The sequence below is a fragment of the Microcebus murinus genome, chromosome 15 (genome assembly GCF_040939455.1).
Source record: "Microcebus murinus isolate Inina chromosome 15, M.murinus_Inina_mat1.0, whole genome shotgun sequence".
Taxonomy (NCBI): Eukaryota; Metazoa; Chordata; class Mammalia; order Primates; family Cheirogaleidae; genus Microcebus; species Microcebus murinus.
Window position 1 is genome coordinate 27896554 of NC_134118.1, and position 23261 is coordinate 27919814.

Here is a 23261-nt window from a genome sequence, read left to right on the forward strand (position 1 = left end):
CTACAAGAAAACATAGAAGAAAACTTTTATAACTTTGGGTTAGGCAAAGATATTTAGATATTACACCAAAAGCAAGAACCATAAAGTAACAAATTTATATATTGGACTTTGTCAAAATTAAAAACATCTGCCCTTCAAAAGTTATTGTTAAAAATGAATTGACAAGTCACATGTTGGGAAATAATATTTCCAAATCATATATCTGATAAAAGACTTGTATCCTACATAAAGAAATAAATCTGAAAACTCAAAAATAAGAAAATAACCCAATAAATTTTAAAGTAGGCAGGAAATTTTAACAGATATGTTACCAAAGAAGATATATAGATGGCAAATAATCACTTAAAATGAGGTTCAACATTGTCATTAGAAAAATGCAAATTAGAGTCATAATGACCTACCACTACACACCTAATGGAATGGCTAACATTAAAAAGACTTGATCATACCAAGGGTTGGGGCAGAGTGAAGGAACTAGAACCCTCACAAACTGCTGATGGGAAGATAAAATAGTATAACCACTTCAGAAAACCATTTGACAGTTTTTTAAAAAGTTAAACACATACGTCGCATACAATCTAGCTATTCCACCCTAGGTTATTTATCCAAAAGAAATAGAAATGTATGTTCGTACAAAGACTTGCACATGAATGTTCATATGAGCTTTATTTTTAATAGCCCTAAACTGAAAAAAAGACCCAAATGCTCGTTAATAGGTGAATGAATAAACAAATTGTGATATAGCCATATAATGGATACTATCAGCAATAAAAGAAATAAATGTTGTGCGGCTCCTGTCATTGAAACAATGTCTCTCAAAGTGGTCCTTTGTTAGACCTATTCTCAAAGTTCTTCCTGAGCAACAAGATCTCTGTCTGTGAGGCTGTTTCTCGTTGCTGTCATCCAGGCTCCCAACAGGGGTGGGTTTTTCTTCTTCCATTATTTGACCTCTTCTAAGTTCAAAGGAACCTGCCTTTCTACTTTCCTAATTGCCAACTACTCCCCATATCTCCCACCACATTCTGCTAGTGCTCCAAAGACATGAAGATATACAGTAACTCAAATTCCATTTTAAAATGGTCTGAATGTTTACATTTTATGCCTTTGTATGTATACATAAAGAATAAAAGACTGAAGATATATCTTGTAAATGGGATTATGAATGATTTTATTTGTTTTACTTTTCTATATTTTAATAAAACTAGTAAGCTATTGTAAAATAAATGTTGAGAGAGACAGAGAAGCAGGTTTTCATGTTGGAGGGAAAAAGGCAATATATTTAGAGAGAGAAGTTAAAAATAAAAAAATATAATCAAAGGGTCATGGGGAATGATTAATTTGGACTGTAGAGGGACATTCAGTCCTTGTAAATAAGAGGAAAGGAAGTGAGAAGGGTGTGATGCTGTTATAAATATGGGTTTAGTCTGAGGACAGGAAGTTAAGGGAGTTTACCTCATGAGGGTAGCAATGTTGACTGAAGTGGAAATCATATTTAGTAACATCCACCGTCAACACACCATTCCCTGGGTCTTTCTTTTCATTCTCTGGACTACTTGTAGGGGTTTCGAGGTAGTCACCTCTCTCTAGTTCATCCTCCACTCAGCTACAAAAATAGCCTTTCTAAAATCCTGGGAACCCCAAGGCCTTCCTACCTCACTCCTTAGAGATTTGCTTAAACTTAGCCCAAAGTTCAAAACTGTGCCCTGGGACAGTGTACATCCCTCATCTGCTTTCTGCAAGTGCCTGCAGCTTATCTTCTCTGTGTCTGCTCACTTGGTCCATGTGGGCTGTCCGTGCTTGGGCAGTGTCAATCTGGGTTCAAAGATCAGTCACTTCATAGATTTTGTCCCCAAGTCCACTCACCTCAGCACATGCTGAGTTCAGCAGCAGCCAAAGGTCCCTCAGGAAGCCCACGGCTTCCCTCCTTCTCCCCAGTTTTCTCCAGCTCACTCAACCTTCTCCTCAGAAAGACAGAAAAACTCTTCCTATTTCTCATTCGGAAGAGGTCAGCTGATATTCATGTCCCTCGTGGTCTTTCTTTCCACCCCAAGTCATCATAAAGAAATTTCTTTTGAACACATTTCATGAAGGAAACCTGAGAAGAGCACTCTCTCCTGCTCCCGACATGTTAACCCCTCTGTAGTTACTCCACGCCCGTTTCCTGGCTTTGGATCGTAACCAGCGGTCTTCACCATCCAGTCCTGCCCACTCTTCTCCCTCACCTGTGCCCTTTGCCTCATGCTCGGACACTCACTCTTCACAGTTTCCTCAGACAAATCTACTCCACACGACTCCCCATGTATTTTCACACAACCAAAGTTCACCTCCTCCTCTCTCCCCCTTTGTCATCCTCAGCTCCAGCACTGGAAGCCTTTTATGTTCTTCAATAGAAAGGAGATGTTTAAATGGGAATACTAAACCTTTCTGCTTCATTTTCAGTGTGGATACTGATCCTTCCCCCTTTGCTTTTTATAAGAACAGATAATTGGAATAATATTAGATTGGTGTAGCATTTAATTTCTCTCCCCTTGCTGGCATCCAATGATGCTAGAGAAACTGACAACTGATCTGCAGTGTAGAAAAGTGTTCATTATCAGGATTAATAAATAATAATCATAATAGTAAATAACCAGGAATGAAGGACATAGAGAAAAAAGCAAAACTAATCCATTTCTAATAGTTTTCCAAAGGGAAAAGAAAGAAAAATGACACATTATTAACTAAGAACTTTTGAATAGAATTTCTTTCATATTCACTTCTTTTAAGCTTTAGGAAGAACAATGGAATCTGTTCTAGAATGTGAAAAATTATCACCTATGTTTCAAGAAATTCCACACACAGAGCATGCAGGCCTCAGGGATCATTACAAGACACAGACTCCCTTGGCATGGACTCCCAAAGGCCCAGAACAAACTATTCAGATGTCCTTGGAACAGAAATGAGATTCCTAGCACCCCCTCACCACTCCCATCCCTGAATGCTTGCTCGGGTTCAAACCAACTTCTCTCTAATTGGAGGAAAACTAGATTTGGGGATGGTAGGATAGGTCAGAGTTGCCTTTCTTACACAGCAGAATACTGGAACAAAATTCAGTGTTCCCATGTAAACATGAATGAGCATTTCACATTCTCTCCCCCCATCCAGTGGGCTAAGAATCAGTGTTTGGGAGTTGGAATCCATGGTAAATGCTGCAAATGAAGAAATCTGGCCAGCTGTGGTTGCACAGTCATTCTTTGATTTCCAAACACATTGAGTTCCTGAACCACAAGTTTCATTTCCAGCCTGTGGAGATTATGTATATTAATGCCTCGAGCCCTTCCCTGGCCCAGTGCTTCCTTGTTTTTAAGTGAATATGCCACTATTAAATCAATTCAAGAGAGAGCAGTTTAAAGCAAGAGCTTTAATCTAGAAAGAATCTCAGATCTCTTCACAAATCCAATGAAAATCATAGACCTCTTCCCAGAAAAAGTAAATGCACACAATATTTTGCATATGATTAAAAAATGTATATACCCCTAGAAACCTCTAAGGAATCTTCTCTTTAAAAAACAAATGTCTTCAGTTTTAGGGCAAAATTTTTAACAAAGGTCGAGTCTATTTAATGCCAAAAACAAGTTTAAATGTGATCTATTGAGTCCATTAATTATGCTTGATATCAAAGTGCTGATTTTGAGATATATTAACTGAAACACTTTTTAAAAATGTTTTAAAATATTGTGATATCCAAATATATTTGCTTCAAAGTATTATTATATCCCAAACTGGAATTGGTGTTTAGAGAAATTAAAGTTTCATTGGCTGCTATGATGCCATTTTAACTGAAGCAGAATATATATTTCTCAGATGTATTTTACATTTTTATGTGGCTAAAAGACTCTGAGAGTAAAAAAAAAATCAGCCCAATCACATTACACACAATGTTCAGATGTGACACTGCTGTTAAAACAGGGTGGAAATGGGATGCAAGGATTTTTTGACCCATGAAAATAAGCATTGGCATCAGGCTGTCCGTAGACGAGCTTGCTGGGGCTGTGTGCAACAGGGGTACCAAGGAGAAACTTCCCTTCTTCTTTGCTGCCACCCAAAGGAATGCTAGGGAAAGATATCTCTGCACACACACAAATAATAAAATATAATTGAGAAAGGAATAGAACCACTTATGAGGCCAAAGCTTTTTATGTCTTATTGATGGACAATTATATAGTCCCCCATGCTAAAAAATACACAATATTTCACAACTGTGACCCTAATATAAACTCCATGAAAGCAGACATTTCCTGTTGCCTAGCACCTAGAACAATGTCTGACACATTATGATGCTTTTAATAATTAGCTCCTGAATGAAAAACCTAATAATAACTTCCTGCATTACGCTGGGCAAACTGATTCCATGTTCTTGGCCTCAAGTTTCTTCACCTAGAAAATTACGGGGTAACATTGGGTCTTTTTTAAAGTCTTTCTCTCTTCTAATTTCCCCAGTTTCTCTGTGATTGTGCTGAGTGCATGGACATTTTCTCCTAAACTGCAAGGCTGTGCTCATTTTAGGCACAAAGAGTGACCACTGGCTGTGCGGGCCCCTCGTGCTGTGGATGCTCACTGGAGAGAAAAGGCGGAAGCCACACAGCAGGGATGGGTTTGGGGAAGAGCAATATCCATGGCAGCGTCAGCTCTAAAAGTCCTAGGCAAGGGCTTGAATCTACGGGGAAGGGGGAATATGCCGCCTTGTTAACTGTAACCCAATTATTGCTTTTTTTCCCTGTTTTATGAAGCCACAATCTATAATTTTAAATATCCTCATAGACACAGGACCGTAGGTTTTCTGCTGGTTCAACATGTCTGAAGCAGTAGTATACTGACTTCCCCTCCAGAGCATATGATATAATATTTTTTCACCATAACCTCCAAGAGAAAACAATCAAATATTGGTTAAATATTTTTAAAGAAATTTTGTTTCAATGAATGAATGAATTAAATGTTTGAGTGCTTTGTGTTCTTCCATGACAGTATTAAATCAACTCAGATTTAGGTGGGTTTTCTTCGGGGGGGGGGTGGTGGAGAGGGAGGTGGAACTATGTTCGTTCTTGTGAAAAAGTATCAGAGATTACAGTGCCTCTCTAAAATATTTCCTTCAACTTTTCTTTCCTTAGGGAAGTAATTCTCAAACTGCAGCATACAAAAAAATCACTCAGAGTGCTTGGTAAGAATGCAGATTCCTAGGTCTCCACCCACAGATATGGATCTATAGATCTAGAAGTTTGTAATTGTACCTGTTACCCAGACTGTTCTAATGCAAACGTGCCCAAGTACAACATATTGTATCTCCCCTCAGGGCAGATCTATAAAATAACCAGTTTTCCATTTCTCTTTTTTCCGCTCAAATGTCTTCATGTGTGATACTATTGCTCCCTCTAGTGGATGATTTCACTCAGCAAAATTTTTTCCTATCTTACACATACCTTGCTCAAAACTTTTAAGAAATTCCATCTGTAACAAAAACCTTGAAAGGAAACAATAAGAGGTCAGAACACGGTTTATAATAAAAATTATTTCAGTAACCTAACATCAAACTCCTATATATTTACACATATAATCAATATGTAATATACATATATTTAATAGAGAAATTTTTAATCCTGATACAGTTGATTGAATATAATGTAGCTAATTGATTTCATAAAAATAATTCAATAACATTTAATTTACTGGCCACAATATTTTTAGGATATTTATACCCATAGGATTGATATTCTCACACCCTATTTTTCTAGTAAACTTCCAGCACATCAGCATGACAACACGACTTGACTCTTCCTAACTTATCCCATCTGAGCATCTTTTTGGTCCTGGGTGGTCCTTCTGACACCTCTTCCTGTTGGCTCCTAAGATCCATAGCTCTCTACAAGATCACAAAAATCTTGGATGTCTATTTTACACTTTGTGGATTCTATCTCTCTGACAAAGTTTGCTAACAAAGACTATCAATGACTTCAAGGGTCACAGACTCAGTTGTCCACAGTTGCCACACAGGTAACATATATGAGTCAAGTTAGCTGGATGTAAACCAAACAGAGTGGTGAGGACTCAGCCAAACTGAGTTTGCTATATTTAAAGAAATGCAAAAAGGTAGAATTTTGTAAAGCCCACTATGGACCTAATAAACCATCTCTGAACCATATGAAGCTTGTTTCATAAACCTGATTTAGATGCCAGCTTACAGTGTACAAATTATCTATGTATATTATCTCATACAATTCTAGCAAACCCTGTACAAGAGAGTATTGTTATCCCAATTTTACCAGTGACAAAACTCAGATGTTAGGAGGTCCCGTTACTTACCCCAAGTCAGACAGGGGCCTCTAATCCAGGTTTGCCTAACCCAGGAGTCTAAGCTCTCAGTGTCTTCACTCTAATGCTTCTCTGACCATGTGGCTTTTTGCCTGTTCCACTCACTCTCACATTGCGCCCTTCTCCTCACCCACCATCCCAGACCCTCTGCTCTTCTCACAGGTCTCTGCTCCACCTGGCTCTTTCCAATATCTTCCATGTCCTCTTGGCCTCTGACTCTACTACTATCTTTGCAGTTGGACAGTTTCTCATCGAGCAGTTGACACCTCTCTCTGCAGCAGCGCTGTGCATCGTGTCTCCTACAGCACCACTGGGTCACAACTCTTAGTAACATATTCCTCACAGTGTAAACTAACATGACAAGCATGGCAATACAATGTGCGTTTACTACTATTGCTTTAAATAAGTGCACCTTTTCTTAGAGCTTTAAAATGGTATTTCAACAATACTTGGGTTTCTGTTATAAGTTGCATTTTCCCTGCTACCACCCCTCTACTTTTCTACTCGACTGAGCAGATCCAAGTACTATTGTAAACACTGTAAAGTAGTGTGAGTTCTTCTGGGCTAAAGTACTATTATATCAGTCTCAATTTTTTTTTTTTGAAAAGTAAGTCCTTGTGTAGAAATCCAAGTGAATTATCTTTTGAGGAAAATAGCCATTTCTTTCACTTATCCATTCTCGGGTGGTTTCTCGGATGTTGCAATCACTAAAGTGGTCAGATTAGCAGCCCTAGGGCTGTGTTGGGACCTTCCCGTCAGCTGCTTTTTATGTCCTACATTAATCATGGAAGGCGTAATTCTAACCCACACACACACGTTAATGCTTTCAGTTTATTTGGAATGTTTGAGTCCCTTTAATTTTTTTTGTGTGTGTGTGTGAAATCTGTCACCCAGAACAGTATTTTGAGGGAAGACATGAAACCTTAACATAACATTTTGTATTAGACAAAAAGAATGAGAAGTTACTAGAGCATGTATTATAACTCGTGATATTTGTTTCATTCTTAGCAGAAAAGAAGGTGGCATTGTTGCCTTTTGGATGACTCTGTCTAGCATATGCAAAGTAACTCATCCACTTACCCTTCTCATCTTTTTCACAGAGTTAACAAAAATAGACTGTATTTCCCTGCTATGAGATTCAATATTCACACAATTCTATTTGTACTTGAAAAATAGATGGAGGGCTTTGGCTGACTTCATTCTGCATGAGCAGATCCCATCTTCATGCCTTCATTAATGAGATGTTGTCAACATGCTGCATTAATCTAGATGGTAAAGACAATTGAAGTCTAATTGGATATGGTGCTGCAAGTTCTAAGTTATGACAATCACCAAAATTTATTGAATCCTTTGTGCCTGAAATTGTTCTGCATTTACATGCATTAAGTCACTTAGACTTTACCATGTAAAGTCGTTGCTATTCTTATCACCATTTTTCAGATGAGGAAATGGAAGAAAAAAGAAATAACTCACCCAAGGTGACATAGCACTTAGTGGCAGAGCTAGAATTTGAACATGGTGCCCTCATTCTTTTCTTTTCTTTTATTATATTTCATATATTATGAAATTTTTTATTTATTTCAAAATATTTTCATATTTCATTTTCATATTTATTTCATATTTTATTTCAAAATATTATGAGGGTATACCCTTTTTGGTTATGTAATTTGCATTTATACAGTTTGAGTCAAAGTTATAAGTGTGCCTTTCACCCAGATAGTGTGCATTGTACCCATTAGATGTGAATTTACCCATCCCCTTCTCCCCCTTGCCACCTCCTTGATTTCCATTGAGTTTTGCTTCCATATGTGCACATAAGTGTTGATAGCTTAGTTCCAATTTAGTGTTGAGTACATGTGTATTTGTTTTTACATTCTTGTGATACTTCAATTAGAACAATGGTCTCCAGTTCCATCTGGGTTGTTACAAATGATACTAGATCACCTTTTCATGGCTGAGTAGTATTCCATGGTATACATATACCACATTTGACTAATCCACTCATGTATTGGTGGACACTTGGGTTGTTACCACAACTTTGTGATTGTGAACTGTGCTGCTATAAACATTCAAGTGCAAGTGTCTTTTTTATAAAATGGCTTTTTTCCTTTGGGTAAATACCTAGTAGTAGGATTGCTGGATCAAATGGTAGGCCTACTTTTGATTCTTTGAGGTGTCTCCATACTATTTTCCATAGAGATTGTACTAGTTTGCAATCCCACCCATAGTATATAAGTGTTCCTTTCTCTCCATATCCACGCCAGCATCTGTTGTTTTGGGACTTTGTGATAAAAGCCATTCTCATTGGAATTAGATGATATCTCATTATGATTTTGGTTTGCATTTCCCTGATGATTAGAAATGTTGAGCATTTTTTCATATGCTTGTTGGCCATTAGTCTCTCTTCATTTGAGAAGTTTCTGTTCATGTCTTTTGCCCACTTTTTTAACAGGGTTGATATTTTTCTTGCTGATTTCCTTGAGTTCTTTGTAGATTCTAGTAATGAGCCCTTTATTGGATAGTGCCCTCATTCTTAACAAGTACACTTTGGATCACAAGCAGAATACACTGCAAAATTTCATGATTCACTCCTCAGTGATGAATTCAACAAGGCCTGGGTGTGTATATTGGGAACTAGCTTTCCCAGATGAATCTGTTAAGCAGTTAACACTGAAAACTACTCCTAATTATAAAGGACTTCTAGAACTGAATAATTGTTATTATTATTCCCTGCCATGTTCAGGAAGGGCCCATTACTCAGTAATTGAGAATGCAAAAGGAGACTCAAACTGAGTGGTAGCAAAATGAAGCCATTGATGTCAGGTTTTCAGGTGTTTCTCTTCTTTGTGGGACAGTTTATAAATCAATTTTCAACAAGACTGCCAATTTCTTGCAGTGTTATCTTTATCCTAACCTGAGTATCAGAGATATCTTTATTCTACCCTGCGTATCAATAACTACTTCTGACAATTCTAAATAAATATACGTTCAAACTATCCCAAGATGGTAGTCATCAATCTGCTACCGTGTTTCCCCAAAAATAAGACCTACTCATAAAATAAGCCCTAGCAGGATTTCTAAGCATTTGTGCAATATAAGCCCTACCTCGAAAAGAAGACCTAATGATAGGCATGGCGATGTAGCGTATCTGCACAACTCATGCATTTCGTCGTGGAGTGGTATAGAAGACGAGCAGCCCTTCTCATCTGCCCCATGAGAGCTCTATTGCTCAACATGAGAGATTGGGGCCAATGGTTCTAAAGGAAATAGAGTTGCAAGAAATTCAGGATGGAATTAGGGGTTTGGAGAGTTATGATGATGTTCCAGAAGAAGACGACTTAACTATATTTGAATAAATGTAGATTGTTGTACCGTACTTAAAAAAAAATAACACATTCCCTGAAAATAAGCCCTAGGGTGTCTTCTTGAGGAAAAATAAATATAAGACCCTGTCTTATTTTTGGGGAAACACAGTTTTTATATTTGGATTGGAGACTTCCCAAGTTCATCTGGACACATGGCCCATAACTCGCTGTTTCCACTTGCAATTTCTTTGGATGTAGATCCTAACCCCTGGTGCAGTATAAGATCATTTTCCTCCTGTCATGTTATCAAGAGAAATAGAAGAGCTGCATTCAATTAGAAATTATATATAATATCCCTTCACATTGGGCCAAGCACAGAAAACACTGAATAATTATCATGAGTGGACCCAAGGTGGAAGAGAAGTAGGAGGAAAAAGATTTTCTAGAAATTACAGTAGACTCATAGAGCATTTGTGGATGTTACATCTGAGGTTTTGACTGTCAGTAAGAAAGCCAGGGAACCCATGTGCATTCTTGTTTGTAATTCTATGGGGGGACAAGTTTGCGCCGTGCACACTTTCTGATGAGTGTCCAATAGTTAGCACCCTTAGCTAATCAGTGAGCTTACTCGACTGCCCACCACCTACATGGCTTTCTTATTTCCTCCCTATCATCAGGTTTGTAGCAGATTTCATTAAAGGTCTAAAGAGGTCAGATAGTTCTGATATTTGTAGATACATTTTTAAAAGGGAAATTATTTACCACAAGGCATGTCTGTGAATTTGAACATTCATTAAGGTCTCAAGAGTTACTTCTCATAATTGTCTGTTGTTTAGTTCTCTTTCAAAGTATTGGAAGTTGTAGCTAATATAATTAGATTTGAATAGGCATTCCTGTTACCCTTCACTAATTTTAAAATTAAAAAATGAAACAGTTTGTTTTAGTGATTAATGAGCTAACTCTAAACCACCATATTTTATCTCAAACAAATTCACTGCTTTTGTAAATTTTTTCACTCAACCTGAAATATTTACATCACAGCCAGAAAACCAAAATTGTTCATTGATTTCCCATCCCTGGACTACTAATTAGCTTGTGACAGGGAGGGACAGGTGCTTACCTCTAATATAGACTCCAGTGAGGTCACGATGCAACTCTGCTGTGTCATTCATTAGACAGGTGGTTCTGAAACTTTAGCTTACATTAGAATCACCTGAAGCCTTGTTAAAACCTTTCCTATCACAAAATCTTTTGTGAACTGCTATTGAATTTCAGCATCACAATTATTAAACGAAAACACTTTCATGACAGCTTTGTTCAAGTAAGATTTTTATTCTTATATTCTCTATCCATTCCTCACTGTGAAGTTTTGCAAAACCTATTGGAACTTTGTTTACAAATCCGAAAAGACAATATTATGAGAGGTGTTTTATAAAACGCATTGATTTCTGTAGGTGCCATGCAGTGAGTATTGCATGCAGTAATGTAATCGTTAGGAAGAGGGCGCTGTGGCATTACATTTGCTTGTGTGCTGTCTAGTGAGTTTCGGAATGGTTCCTGGAGGGATTTGTAAAGTGGAAACGGTTGACGGTCCCCTTATACTTCACGTCCCCTTATACTTCACTTCTCCTTGAAACATTGATGAGATTTACAAGTGACAACCTCAGAGCTTCTATTGTCTGGAACTAGATGAGTCTTTACAAATGATTTGGCCTGTTCTTGTCAGATCCACTGATATTTTTGAGGCTCGTTGTTTTGAATAGTGTATTCCAGCCATTTCATCAAATTGCTCCATAGATATAAGAAGCCCCAATTTTAAAGTGTGGTGTTTTTAAGCCACTTACACAATTGAGGGTTGACTTGGTATGAATATTTTGTTACTGAAATTATTCTCATCCACTTAGAACACTTCGGAAATTTAAACACATGAAGCTACTTTTCTGCACCATCCTACATTTTTTATTTGGCTATATTAAATACTGACTGGGATAATTCAAGGAATATGTATTAAACCACAAAGTGCTATTGCCAAATTATTATATTCTATGACTATACAAGTTATTCACATTAATATTACAATAAATCAATACCAAAACATGGTTTTAAACATCAGTCTTTCACAGATATGATGTGAAATTTTGATAAAAGTCATAGTAACACTAAAATCTTCTCAAGGTTGATTAATTTAAAAGAGTCTAAATTGAGGCATCTGTTATTCCTTAGCCACATTATTAATATTTCTCTGTTATTTTACTTGGAATAATATATAAATATAATTTGATGCAAAACAAAGTGCAAGATGAATTATGACTTGTGGATTAACTCCAACAGAGCCCTCCGTGATGACTGGCCAGCCAGAGGCGGGTGGATGGTGTTTGTGAGGAAAACTTTTTTTTTCTCTAAAATGTTTAAACAGCTCTCTGGAGCATCAAGATCATACTTTAAGTATTTTGCTGTCTTACAAAGGAAATTAGAGAATCTTAATCTTTAGCCTGGAAGAGAATTTAGGAATTGCCTATTTAATTTTTTCATCAAGAATTGCATTGGGAAACAAGTAGCAGAAACCTGGGAAATAATGGCTTAATTGCAGAGGCCTTCATTTTCCTCACATGTAACAGGGCATCCAAAGGTGAGCTCTTGCTGACTGGGCTGAGGTCGCTCCAATTCTCCAGACTTTGCCTCAACTGTGCAAGGTGGCTGTTGACACTATTCCTGTTACTTATAAGTTCCAGGCAGCAGAGAGAGAAAAGGGAGGAAAGGGACAATTCCTGTATCAGGAAGGCGAAAGCTCAATATCCAAGTAGATATCCACTCCTATCTCATTGGTGGAAAATAGGGAATGCCCATAAAGGAAGAAGTGAGAATGGTTATTCTCTTCTTCCACCTCTCAGTCACATCCTCCACTGCAATCTGCTCCTCATGAAGATGCGGCAACCAGGGCCCACTGAGAGTAAGCGACTTCACCCACGTCTCAAAGCAGAGCCAGGACTTTATGTAAAACAACGTACACCTTCTTGGTTTTGGTCAAGTTGCGTATTGAATTCTGCATGTATACTCGTGGAGTGGGGAAGGAGTGAGGTCTTCTGAATTTCTAAAAATTTTACTTCAGCGAGGGCATAATGTTGTAAAGAATCATGGATTATTAAAAGCTTGGCACACCCCCAGTTCACCTCTAATAAAATCATAGTGATTTGATTTTCTTATGGAAATAATGCAAAGAAAATAAAGACACAATTTCCAACATAGAAATGAAGTGATACTGCAACTATTAAAATATTAAAATTTATTTTGGAGACTATTTCTTCAAAGTGAATATAGGAACCTTTTCCCAACACAAATGTTCACTTAATTCTGTAAAACTTGTGGTCCTGTTCCTCTCCCAGACTGAGGGAGCCCTCAACTTTCCAAGGCGTGTGATTAAGGGGCAATGGTCGTCATAGCAGTTACAACCCACATGGCAGCAGAAAATACAGGCTGCCCTAACAGGGGCTTCATAGATTTTCTCCCATTGCTCAAATGGTAAAATTTGTTTTTCTAGGAGAAGGGTTGGGAACAGAAAATGTTGGCTTTCTTTCGCAGATATCATTTAGCCATTCAAATGTTTGCTAAAGGTGTACATTCAAGAATGCAAAACTATGCCCAGTTATATAATAATCCAAGAAGACAATATCAGCTACTACTACTTCTAACCTAGTACTACAAAGAAGTGATAGGCAGGAACCCAAAAAGAAATGTTTTCGAAAAACTGTGCAGTATTAAAAGTGTCTCATTCATGTTACAGGTGAGGAAACTACAGACCTGCGAAACAGAAATCACTTGATTTAATTCATGAGGAGTATAGAAAATCATTTTTGTTTTTATTTTAATCTATATTTGTTATATATAACTCTTCCAGTTATGACTTCATTTCTCTCCAAACCTGAAGACTTGTTTGAATTTAATGCTGACATATGAAATTGCAGATGTTTAATGTTTTCCTTCCACTCATGATCTATGTCTGGGAAATAAAAGGGGAGTGAAATTTCCTAGTTAGAAATTCGGTTTTGTGTGGTTCCTTTCTGATTGCAGTGGGAGAAACTACAGATGACCACGAGTGAAAGGAGGAAAATATTCTGCTCTGTCACATTCCATGTCATCGCCATCACCTGTGTGGTTTGGTCCTTGTACGTATTGATAGATCGGACAGCAGAAGAAATCAAGCAAGGCAATGACAACGGTAAGAGCATGTCTTTCTCCTTTGTTCTTCTCTTGGATTCTAATGACAATACCCAGAGGTGGATAAGGACACCATTTCCCCAATTTAAGTCTTCCAGTGTGATGCACTAGCAAAAACCAGTACTTGCTGTTGAGTCTTCCCCAATTATGTTACTGATTAATACTCTGACTATAAGGAATTGACTATATGGGGTCCGGAACTGAGATTTATTTATCAAATCCATATAAAACTTGGCAGGGAGTAGTACACAGGTGGTGTACAACACTTCAGGCTTTTCAGGAGCTGAGTAAGGATCAGGTTATGCCTACTGTGATAAGTCAAACAGTTATAAAAGTGGAAGGGGGTTTCATTTTATTTAATTCACCCTAGTCATTTCTTCCTTTACAGCATAAATAATACTACCACATTGGGGATTAAGTCAAAGAAATAAAAAAATAAGTGAAGCATGAATAAGATGACATTCTAGTGGAGAATGTGTTATAGCTTCTTAATACTATATAATGTGACAGAATGGGCTGGCACCGTGCTTTGAAATTTTAGTCATGCGACGTTTGATCGTGAAGGATGGTGTCAAGTCTGCAAAGAAAGATGTTTCAAAATCAGTAAGGCATATCCTGACATTTAAAGTGGATATGTCATTTAAAACAGAAGCAAAAATAGGAAGCACAATAGCTATAAAATATTATTTTCACATCTAAAGGTTCCCGGGGTTCTGTTTCTCATCCGGCTCTGTGGGCTTTAGCATGCTGTAAATCATAGCTGGTAAAACAGTGAGAAACATCCCCACACACCCCCAGGAAACAATGTTAAGCCACTGAGGCCACTGAAAAGAAAAATTGTTCGGATGGTAACATTTTTTTAAGTTTGTAATGTTATGAAAAATGTTTGCACATCCCCCCACGGCCCACTCACACAAAAAAAGAAAATTAAGAAAAGATGGGATGAAATGAGACAAAAATAAAGAAGGAAAATAATTAAGACAGGGGTCCCCAATCTATGATGAGTCGTATAATTATTTCATTATATATTACAATGTAATAGTAATAGAAATAAAATGCACAATAAATGTAATGCGCTTTAATCACCCCGAAACAATCCCCCTTCATCGGCGGAAAAGTTGTCTTCCATGAGAACAGTCCCTGGTGCCAAAAGAGCTGGGGACCACTGCTATTAAAACACAGAAAGGTTTATTATAATACTTCTGTATTTCTTCGTGTGGACTCATACATGCAGAAGGGAGGACGGTCCATTGTGATGTTCGCCCACCAGGTGGCAGCAGTGCACAGCAGTGTGCGCGCGCTCCGCGCCGTCTGGAAGCAGAACCCGGCTGAGCCGGCAGACAGGACGGAGGGAGGATCACTTGAGCTCAGGAGTTCGAGACCAGCCTAAACTAGAGAGTGAGACCCTGTCTCTACCAAAAGTAGAAAAAATTGGCCAGGTGTGGTGGGCACATGCTTGTAGTCCCAGCTACTCGGGAAGCTGAGGCAGGAGGATCGCTTGAGCCCAAGAGTTTGAGGTTGCTGTGAGCTAGGCTGACGCCATTGTGCTCCAGGCTGGGGCGACAGAGTGAGACTGTCTCAAAAACAAACAAAACTGCAAAAACTTATTAACTAGACTTTTTCCAGTTTTACCCACCTTCAACCCATGCTCAGTAATGAAATCACAGCAAATTTACAAAAACACAAATCTTATGACATTCTATTCCCACTCAGCCATTAAAATGTAACCCAAACTCCGTGATGGGACTGGGCTGTCCCCATGACCTAGCCACAGCCAATGAGGCTGAACCCAGCTCTTCAAATCTAATTCCCAACGCTTGCTCAGCTCTTCTATGTAAAATGTTTCCTCCCAGCTTCTCCTGTCTGCACCACCACACACACACACACACACACTTACATTCTCATATATTCTCACACACCTCCCTAACCCCGACTGAGCCTTTGCAGTTTACTTAAACGTCACTCTGGGATCATTTTTCCTATCACGGTGGTTCTCCGAGTGTGGTCCCAGGACCATCGGCATTAGCAGCATTTGTTAGAAATGCAAATTCTAACCTCCCACCTCCCTAGATCTGGGAATCAGAAACTCTGAGGGTGGAGCCCAAGAATTTGTGCTGAAAAATTCTCCAAGTGATTCTGGTGCCCGCTAAGGTTTGAGAGCCCCAGGCTCCTGCAGCATCCCAAACTCACCCTCCATTGTGCTTCTTCACCTCGATTGCACGTGAGAATACTGTGGAGTTTCTGCAAATCCTGCGCTTTATCCCAGAGGCTTAGCCTAATCTCTTAGGCGATGCTGTGAGCAGCCATGGTGAGAAGCCCTATCCTAGCTTGCCATGTGCCATTGCCATGGCTCATTTAATTGTCTGTCCTTGAACCCAAACATCCCTGGTGCTGGGCACTGGTCTGAGGTCTAGCAAGTGGCCCCATCAATGCTGTACAAGGAATGATGGAGTAGAAATGCCTGATACCCAAGCTTTCCCACTTTTTATTTTTCTTTTAGAATTTTTACAAAATATTTGTTTCTTTCTCAGTTCTGGGTGGGTGCAGGATTCCAGACCACAGTCTCCCAATGGACCGTCACTCAGGCCAGCCAGATTTCCTGCCAGAAAAGCTCAAATGGTAATCAAGGGTCAGCTTTCATGTATATAGGTACATATACATGTTATTTATATAAAAATTGTTTTCAGTTTCTTAAAGACAGCTGAACATGAGATCATTTTTACCTTTGGCTTTCAGAGCTTTTGAATTAGGAAGCAAGATATTTATCCAGGAGCAGTGTCAGTATCCGTGGCTATTCCCACAGGGCCACTTGCAGTGGACGGCTCCTAGAACTCGAGTAATTTCAAATGAAAACCATAGTGACGTTCATAAGGGACATCATCTTTTCTTGTGTTCAAATTTGTATTAAAACCTTACTTTCCTATGTACACATTTGAGGGGAATGTGGAAATCTGTATGAATTGCTATTATTTTAATCTTCCTTTGGCAAGGGGACTGTGAGTGCTGATCTTGAATGTACTTTTAAAGTAGTTGAAAAAAATTGCATAACTCAAAAGTCAACCTATTTTTAAATCCATCTTGAAAATCTTCAGAAAATATTTGAAGAAAAATTGTCCCTTTTCAACCAGAATTGAGGTTGAATATAAAATAGCAAAATTGTTTGAACTATAATGACAATATTGAAAGGAAAAAAAATTCTCTATATATTTTTAAATGATTGTTATTTTAGCTTAAATATTCATGATGCCCCAGATAGCTCTTTCACCTTACTCTCTTTTTTTTTATCCTGTAATGACAAAAAAATTTAAAATTAAAAATTAAAAACAAATATTTGGTACCAGAAGCTTTTATATCCTAAATTCCCCTTGTTACCAACTCCAGTTTGGGCAACAATTATTGTTCCTGCCTTATATTTACATAGTCTAAAAGAATGCTCTAGCATACTAATTATCTGTTAAAAATGAAAAAAACAAAAATATAGGCCCCAGCAAAAAACAACGATTTATTTTATTCAAGACACTGTAGGTGTAGACATTAAAGTTGCCCCAGAAGTGTTTCAATGTATGTACCACAAGGGACAAACATAACAAATCGATTTTGTTTTTCTGATTGACTTGCTTGTGAGCCTCTGAACTCCGCCAGGGCAGGGGCCTTGCCTCATTTTTCGGAGAGCACCTGTTAGTAGAGGCCCAAAAAACTTTGTTGGCTGAGCTGACTCCAGCAGATAAGAACAACCCAAATGTATTACTAAGCACTGGCTTGAGCTAATTGTCATAAGGCCAGGGTTCTAGCTCCGCCTTGGCCACTGGCTAGTTATCTTGAATATAATAATTAATCACTCTGGACCTCAGTGTCCTCATTTATAAAGCTAAGAAAATTGGACTGGATATCCTCTAAAGGTTTTTTCTGTGATTCATCTTTCGGACATCAAGCACTTGACCTTGCATCAAATAAAGTGAAATGTGTTTGTATAGATAATGAACATATTTTATACATATTTACTCACGGTGAATATTACCATTAAAACAAGTTAAGAAGAAGGTTATAAATATGTGAAACAGTGTGGCTGTTGTTGTTTAATAATTTATCCAACTGGAGTGAAACAACCAGGATAAAAGCAAAGAAAAAAAGCAGCCCCCACCACCAGCCCACATAACCTTCCTTATACAGACACACTTTGTAACTCTGCAAAAGCCTCCAGCCAAAAACATTCCGACTCACCAGTGAGGTGCGTTTTCTAAATATACACGGCCACCGGCCACCGTAGCTGTTAAATGAGGCAGGTTCTCCTCTGGTATTTGGTGATTTTAAAGGGCTTTTAGACACACTGCAGGGGTCTCCAGTCTTACTATGTACTACATAAGAAATGCAGAATACTCTGAAATCTAATTTAAAAGTTAGAAGAGACCTTAGAGATCATTGATTTAAAGAAGAGGAAATAAGTCATTTGCTGATTTCCAGCTGTATTTTAAACACACACCTGGGATCCTCTGGTTTACCTAATCTGACTTCAGAAGAAAACGGAAAAGTGAGATGTGACAGGTGACCTAGCCCATGTGCCTCCAGTGGCGAGGAATGAGGACCCTATTGTGTTATCAAGGGAAGTGTATTTTCAGAGAAACAATTTTTCTGGAAAGTAAATGAGCCTGAAAGGGACCAGTGGACACACTCCATCTTACAAGCCATTGTCATTGTGGTCTGAAAGCTTGGCACAAGCATGTCCTAACAAATGCAATATATATATATATATATATATATATATATATATAGTCACTACTCAAGCATTTAAGGACCTTTTAGTTTATTTTTGGTGGGATTTCTGAGCTTTTCTCCCGATGGAGGGAATTACAATGGCAAGACTTTATCCCCCGGGGCACGTGATGAGGAGCCGTGGTGCCAACCCTGTGCTGGCAGCCTGGCTGGCAACTAGCCAGACTCCTCCCCTCTGGGACTCTGGAGGTTTCCATGACCTGGAATCAGGGTGGGACACCCTAAGGACAAAGCACAGTGAAGTTAGAAAGATCTTACTGGCAGACACCAGTGAAAGCTCTGCCCTTAATCTAAAGCTGAATCAGCCAAAGATGTGTAGCATTCAAATCACACAGACAATAACAACTTACATTTGTATAGCATTTCCTATGCATCAGACACTGTTAATTCATCTAATCTGCACTAACGACCCCGTGAGGTAGATACTTCTATTTTTTCCAACTTTAAATGATGTATCAGTTGGCTTTTGCTGTATAACAAACCATTCCAAACTTAGAGACTTAAAACTACAACCATTTATTTCACTCCTGATTCTGTAAGTGGGTTGGGCATTTCCTCTGGCCCTGGCCAGGCAGGTGGATCTCTGCAAAGTTCACTCGTGTGTCTGCAGACAGCTGGCATGCCAGCCACAGCTGTGCCATCAAGGACAGGCTGCTCTGTGTGTTTGGCGGTGGGAGTGCTACCGGCCGGGAGGACAGGTGCGTCTCAGCTGGGGATTTCAGCATCATGCTACATGGCGGCTTCTTCATAGGGCAGTTGTGGTGGTTGAAAAAGTATCAAGAGAGCAAAACTCCTTTGTGTGAACACTTTTAAAGTTTCTGATTGTGTCATGCTTGCTATTGTCCCGTTGGCAAAGGTGACTTGTGTGGCCGATTCCCAGGTATATTATGGGTTTTGGTCACCATTTCTGGAGAGAGAGGTGGGGCTTGAGTGGTGTTTCCTTCAGATTGTCAACAAACAAAAGCAGCGCTTTACTGACAAGAGGAGAGAGGCTATAAAAGCTGTCCCGCATCCTTGAAATACCTACTGCGCAAGGCACTATGGAAAACAAAGACCAACCAGACAAATTCTGGGCTTGTCAAGATGACAGCATGACAAAGTAAAAACACTTATGTTAGAAAGTGGGCTCATGCCACAAATGGAGAAATAATATGGAACTGGAACAGTGGAAAAGTTTATTTCTAGCTGAAAATTACTTCTCAGTTGGGTTTTGTGGGACAGGTAGACATGTAGAAGTAGGGAAGCAAAATCCAGACAGAGATCTAGCATCTTCTGTTAAGTAAATATATTTGTACTCTGTTCCTTTAAAGAGTTTAACTCTATAATACACTAACTAATGTTCCAAAGTAGTGACATAGGTAGGGAGAGACATGAAACCTCCAGTATCTCTCCTAATTTTATTACATTCGGAGTTAATTCCATTTCATTCCAAACAACAGTGTTTTAATTAGTTAACATTAATAGGATTTCTGGACTACTATGTAGCCAATTTGCAAGATTTTGAAAAAGCACCTCCTTCCTCTAGGTCCAGGTGGCAAAAAGATTTTATCTCATGTGCCAGCTCCAGAGATTGACTGACGTGTTAGGAATCATGAAGTTGTCTCAGGGATTAGCAGGCAAGACTATTGTCAATAATTCAGGCAAGAATTCTGTGTTTGCCAACCTCATGACAGAGACTGCAGCCTTCTCTCCCCGGGGTGGGTTATGAAATGTTAGTGGGAGTCTATTAGACAGTGAAGAATGTGGGCACTCTAGGCAGGGGAAACAGCGTGTGCTAAAGCTGGAACCTGTACTGGGGTGTGGGCTGTTTGGAAAATAGCTACGCAGATAGGACTTTGAATAAAGTTTACTAGGAAAGGCCTTGGATGAGAAAAGTCAGGATGCTGAGCATAACTGTAAAGTCAATAAAGGTCATGAGTATTTATTGGGCACGACTACAGCAAATTTTAGGCACGATAAACTCTCTTGGGCATGGTTAAAAAGAAATGGATACTTTGGTGAAGTAACATTTCCATAAATACATCACACATGCATTACCAATTTCTAAACACTTAAATGCTCACAAACCCATCTCTTACTACTGTAAGAAATTCTATAATCTGACCTAGACACAGATGTGAATTCATGGAACTAATCTCAATTTTTTCATATATATAATAGACTTTACTTTTTAGAGAAGTTTTAGGTTTACAGAAAAATTGCACAGGAAGTTGAGCCAGTTACCATACACTCTCTCCCACACACCATTTCCCCTATTATTAACATCTTGCCTCACTGTGGTACACCTGTTAGGATTGATGAGTCAATATTCACACATTATTATTAAAGTCCATGGTTTTCATTAGGGCTCACTCTTTGTCTTGCACTATGGGTTTTGACAAATGCATAACGCCCTGTGTCTACCATTACGAAATCATACAGAATAGTTTCACTGCCTTAAAAATCCCATCTCCCATCTATCCATCCCTCCTTTTCTCTCTCTGAACTGTTGGCAACCGCTGATCTTCTTACTGTCTCTAGTTTTGCCTTTTCCAGAATGTCATTTGTTGGAATCATATAGTATGTGGCTCTTTCAGATTGGTTTCTTTCATTTAGCAATATGCATTTAGGGTTCCTCTATGTCCTTTTGTAGCTTGATAGCTCATTTTTTTCATCACTGAATAGTACTCCATTGTATGGATGTACCACAGTTTGTTTATTCATTCACCTATTAAAGGACACCTTGGTTGTTCCAATTAGGGGAAATTAAGAATAAAGCTAATATAAACATTAGTGTGCAGGTTTTTCTGTGGACATAAGTCTTTATTCATTTGAGTAAATACCTAGAAGTGCATTGCTGTATCATTTGATAAGCCCGTGGTTACCTTTGTAAGAAACTGCCAGACTGTCTTCCAAAGTGGCTATACCATTTTGCATTCCCACCTGCAATGAATGAGAGTTTCTGTTCATTGTTTTACGTTCTCTCCAGCGTTTGTTGTTAGTATTTTTTATTTTAGCCATTCTAATAAGTATATATAGAGATATCTTATTGTTTTAATTTGCAATTCTCTATTGCAAATATATTACAATATTTCAAGATATTGAATATCTTCTCCAGATGTTATCTTCTTTAATAAGGTTATCTGTTAAGATATTTTGCCTATTTTGTAGTTGGGTTGTTTATTTTATTATTTTGGATGTTAAGAGTTCTTAGTATATTTTGGGTACAAGTCCTTTATCAGGCATGTGTCTTGCAAATACATTTTTTCTGACCTGTGGCTTGTCTTTTAATTCTCCTAATAGTGTCTTTCTCAGAGGAAAAGATTTTTGTTTTAATTAAGTCAACTTTATCAATTTTCCCTTTTCTTTGTTAGGTTTATACCTAAGGATTTTATTGTGATGGTGATTGTTTTTATTTTGTTTTATTAGCACTAATGTAAATAGTCTTGTGTTTTTGATTTCAAATTATGACTGTTCATTGCTAGCATACAGGAAAGCTATTGATTTTTGTGTACTAATCTTTTTTCCTGAAACCTTGCTATAATCACTTATTTTAAAAAACCAGAAGTGTTTTTGTCAATTTTTTGAGATTTTATACATAGACAGTCATACCATTTGTGAACAAAGATAGTTTTATTTATTCCTTCCCAATATACATACCTTTTATTTCTTATTCATGTCTATTGCGTTATCTAGGACTTCCATTGTGATATTGAATAGGAATGGTAAGAAGGGACATCCTTGTTTTGTTCCTGATCTGAGGGAGAAAGCATTTAGTTTCTCACCATTAAATATGATATTACCATAGGCTTTTTTATAGATGTTATTTACCCCTATAGATGTTATTTATTAGAGGAAATTCCCCTCTATTTCTACTTTTTATCATGAATCAGTGTTGAATTTTGTCAAATGCTTTTTCTGCATTTATTGACATGTTCATATTTTTCTTTAGACTATTGATACTATGAATTATATTAACTGATTTTGGAATATTAAACCAGCTTTGCATACCTGGAATAAATTTCTCTTGGTTGTGGGGTATAATTATTTTTATGCATTTGTTGGATTCAATTTGCTAATTTTTTGTTGAGGATTTTTGCACCTGTGTTCATGAGAGATATTGGTCTCTAACTTTCCTTCAGAGTTATATTTTTACCTGATTTAGTATTAGGTAATGCTGGCCTCATAGAATGAGTTAGGAAGTGTTCCCTATGCTTCTATTTTCTGGAAAAGACTGTAGAGAATGATGTCATATCTTCTTTGTATATTTGACAGAATTTACTAGTAAAACTATCTGGGCCTGGAGTTTTCTGCTTTGGAAAGTTATTAATTTTTTATTTAATTTTTAATAAATATAGGCCTATCAGATTATATATTTTTTCCTTATGTGAACTTTGGCCAAAGATATTTTGAAGTGTTATTTTCATTGGGATCAAGTATAGATTCAAGATGATGATTACTATGAGTTAATAAAATCATAAAGAAGTCCTTGCAATTTAGGAGTTAGAAAAAAATTATTTTTGTTACTGGTAAAGGTTCTAATAAATTCCACTGCAAAACTAAATTGTAGATTTGATTACTGAAAAAAGCATAGAATTCATTTTAGACTGACAATGCCAAACAGCAACAAATGAACAAAACATCAAC

The 23261-nt window shown here is 37.9% G+C and overlaps 1 protein-coding gene across 7 annotated transcripts in view; it reads left to right on the plus strand.

Moving 5' to 3' along the window:
- The window catches only part of MARCHF1 (membrane associated ring-CH-type finger 1), a 726479-nt gene that overhangs the window by 697295 nt on the left and 5923 nt on the right, over positions 1–23261 (plus strand). For all 7 annotated transcript variants that reach the window (XM_076010552.1, XM_076010551.1, XM_012735576.3 and 4 more), the window contains one exon: positions 13719–13866. In XM_076010552.1, the coding sequence (XP_075866667.1) occupies positions 13719–13866 (148 nt within the window). The remainder of the gene's footprint in view (positions 1–13718; positions 13867–23261) is intronic.